This window comes from Penaeus chinensis, chromosome 34 (assembly GCF_019202785.1).
Source record: "Penaeus chinensis breed Huanghai No. 1 chromosome 34, ASM1920278v2, whole genome shotgun sequence".
Taxonomy (NCBI): Eukaryota; Metazoa; Arthropoda; class Malacostraca; order Decapoda; family Penaeidae; genus Penaeus; species Penaeus chinensis.
In genome coordinates this window covers 22,497,585-22,500,084 of record NC_061852.1, presented here as the reverse complement: position 1 = coordinate 22,500,084, position 2,500 = coordinate 22,497,585, and the positions used below count along the sequence as shown (strand labels likewise).

The 2,500-nt window shown below is 44.2% G+C and overlaps 1 protein-coding gene across 1 annotated transcript in view; it reads left to right on the top strand.

The window, feature by feature from the left end:
• Positions 1-2,500, top strand: part of LOC125043485 (inactive dipeptidyl peptidase 10-like) — a gene marked incomplete at its 3' end in the record, with an annotated part of 506,263 nt that overhangs the window by 158,682 nt on the left and 345,081 nt on the right. The window contains 1 exon segment of the mRNA XM_047639586.1: positions 337-1,198. Within this exon segment, the coding sequence (XP_047495542.1) occupies positions 1,139-1,198 (60 nt within the window).

Sequence of the window (2,500 nt, the reverse complement as noted above, 5' to 3'; positions counted from 1 at the left end):
TACTGAGAGCTATAAGAATGCCACGTTGCTTTCAGGATCCATAGAGGATGCTACCGTGCTATTAGAATCCTTTAGAAACACCAATGTTGTTGTTTTAGTTGAAGGAGAGGAAAATATCCGCAGAGGGAAAGAAAGTAGAGAGAGGGTGTTTAGAAAGAACATGATGTTGGGGGGGGGGGGGGGCTGAGATAGAGAAACACAGAGAGGAAAAAAAGAGAGAAAGAAAGAGGAAAATTACCTTCATTCACTGAAATATTTAGATCACAACCAATCAAAGATTTGAATCTATCAAACTCTATTTCCCCGAATTTATTCCTTTTTTTTATTTCTTTCCAGACCAGCGTAGGCAAACGGAGCGCGAAGGAGACCAGTGTCATCCGGACTCTCAACGCAGGCGAATTTTACGAGAAAGGGAAGTGGGAAAAGGACCTAACGAGTAACCGAAGTACTGTGTGTTTAGTGTAAAGCAGAAGGTGCTTGTTAAGGGTCACATTGGCTGGTGGTAACGGATCTTCCCTGCGGCTTATCACCCTTGTCACCCTAACACACACCCTGGCGACTTATCTCTCCCCGAGTCCTTCCCCTTCTCGCCGCTCCCCTAGTCGCAGGTCGGCACCAGAGACGCGTAGGTCACAGCTAGGCTCTGGGTGTCGCGATTTTCGAGTCAAGATCTCTCTTAGTGCCGCGTGCTTCGACCTTTAGTGACCTGTGCTGTTGGAGGCAGATCGTCCAAGTGTGGGGCAAAAGACTAGTTGTTGATATGGAAACGACTGTTAACCTGGGATGACCTCGCGTGACCCGTTACCCGCTCAGTGACTGAAACGAGAACCCTAACTGAAGGAGGATCGCAGGACACCAAGCAGCCATCGCCTGTGCCCCCCCCCCCGAGCCCCCCCCCCCACACCCCTTATCCCGCACCCCCTCCCCTCTCCTACACGGGCTAGTTAGTGTTTCAGAGTGACTGATAGATATCAAAAAGCATAAAATCAAACAATTCCAAAAGTGGTCGTGAAAGAGCACATTAATCAAAACAGAACAAACTCAAAAAGAAAGGAAAATTTAAAAAAAGTGAATGAAAAGAAGTACAAAAATAAGAAATCAAAAGTAACACAGACGGGAATCAAAACAAAAGTTCAAGATGAATAGTGTACAAAGCGGAGGAGACGGAAACAAAGGAGGAGGAGAGAAGACTGAAGAGGTAAGTACAGTATAAGATTAGTGTTTTTTTTAAAAGAAGTATTTGTCATTTTCTTTCTCGATTTTTGCACTTCGAATATATAGTTTATGTGAGAAGTGATTATCTTTATCGCACATCCATATTCATGTTTTTGCTCAGTCAGTAGCTATTTGCTTATTGCAGCGGTTTTGTCCATTTTTGTGAGAAAATGGGGCAGTACGTATTTCATAGTCAGGAAGATATGGTTGGTTTCAGTGTTATCAAATACGTGATAAACTGTTATTATAATGATTAATTGTGAAAATAAACATAAAATGATAAAGATAATTGTAACATCACTCTATTTCCACCTTTATCAATGTTACTCCTAAAATTTTAAGCTATTTACATTTGCATCGGTGATATAATTCATCGTCTGTTTACGGTGTTTGAAATCAGTTCATTACATAAGTTACTTGTATCTGGTTGAGAAGTACTAGAGGTTGTTGACTGTTTCTGTTGTTGTTGCTGTTGTTCACAGTGGTGGAGGCGGTGGAAATGGAAAGAGAAGATAGACAGGTTGACAGGTGAGTCAACCGCGCTGGAGTCTTGGGTAAAGTTGATTTTCTCCCTTATGAGTGTCTTGGCGACCTCCTTATCCCGTGTCTTGGATCGGTGTTCCTGCTGTGTAGACCCTTGTTCGATGTTAATGACCGTGGTTGCTGTGACACCGTGGCTCCTTTATGAATGTGTAGTTTGGGTGTTCCCCTGGTGCTTCGTCGATGTAGTTATGGATCCGTAGTTGCCCCCAGTAGGCTGTGCTCTTCCACTGAGGATGTTTAGGAGACGCGAAAGCCCCGTCCTCACAGCGGACACTGACCGGCGGTCTTGAGCGGATGTTAATGTCGCCTAGTGATCTGGTACGACGACCGTTGCCCGTCGTGTCGTTCGCCGAAATCTTGAATAGACCGATCAACTGGTAAATTCGTTGATACCGACGTGCCCCTCGACGCAACGACCTGGCCATCTCGGTCTGCTTGCGAGTCTGTCAGTGAGGGCGCCGGCCAGTGTTCGCTACGGCCGACGGGGCTCTGTATCGCTGGTACGTTGTCAACCCCGCTGTAATCTCTGTTGGTTGCTGAATGTTAATGTTCTTTATATAGTTGATAAACATCAGGTTGACGACAAAAAAAAGACCAATATGAAAAAAGAAAGAGGCGCTAATGGCATTTTAATGAGGACGCGACACCACGAATGTTGTATGAAAATATCAACTAGATGCTTTAGCTTTCTGTGTGTATGGAGATTATGATTATGCAAATGTAATTGTGTTTATGTATTCAT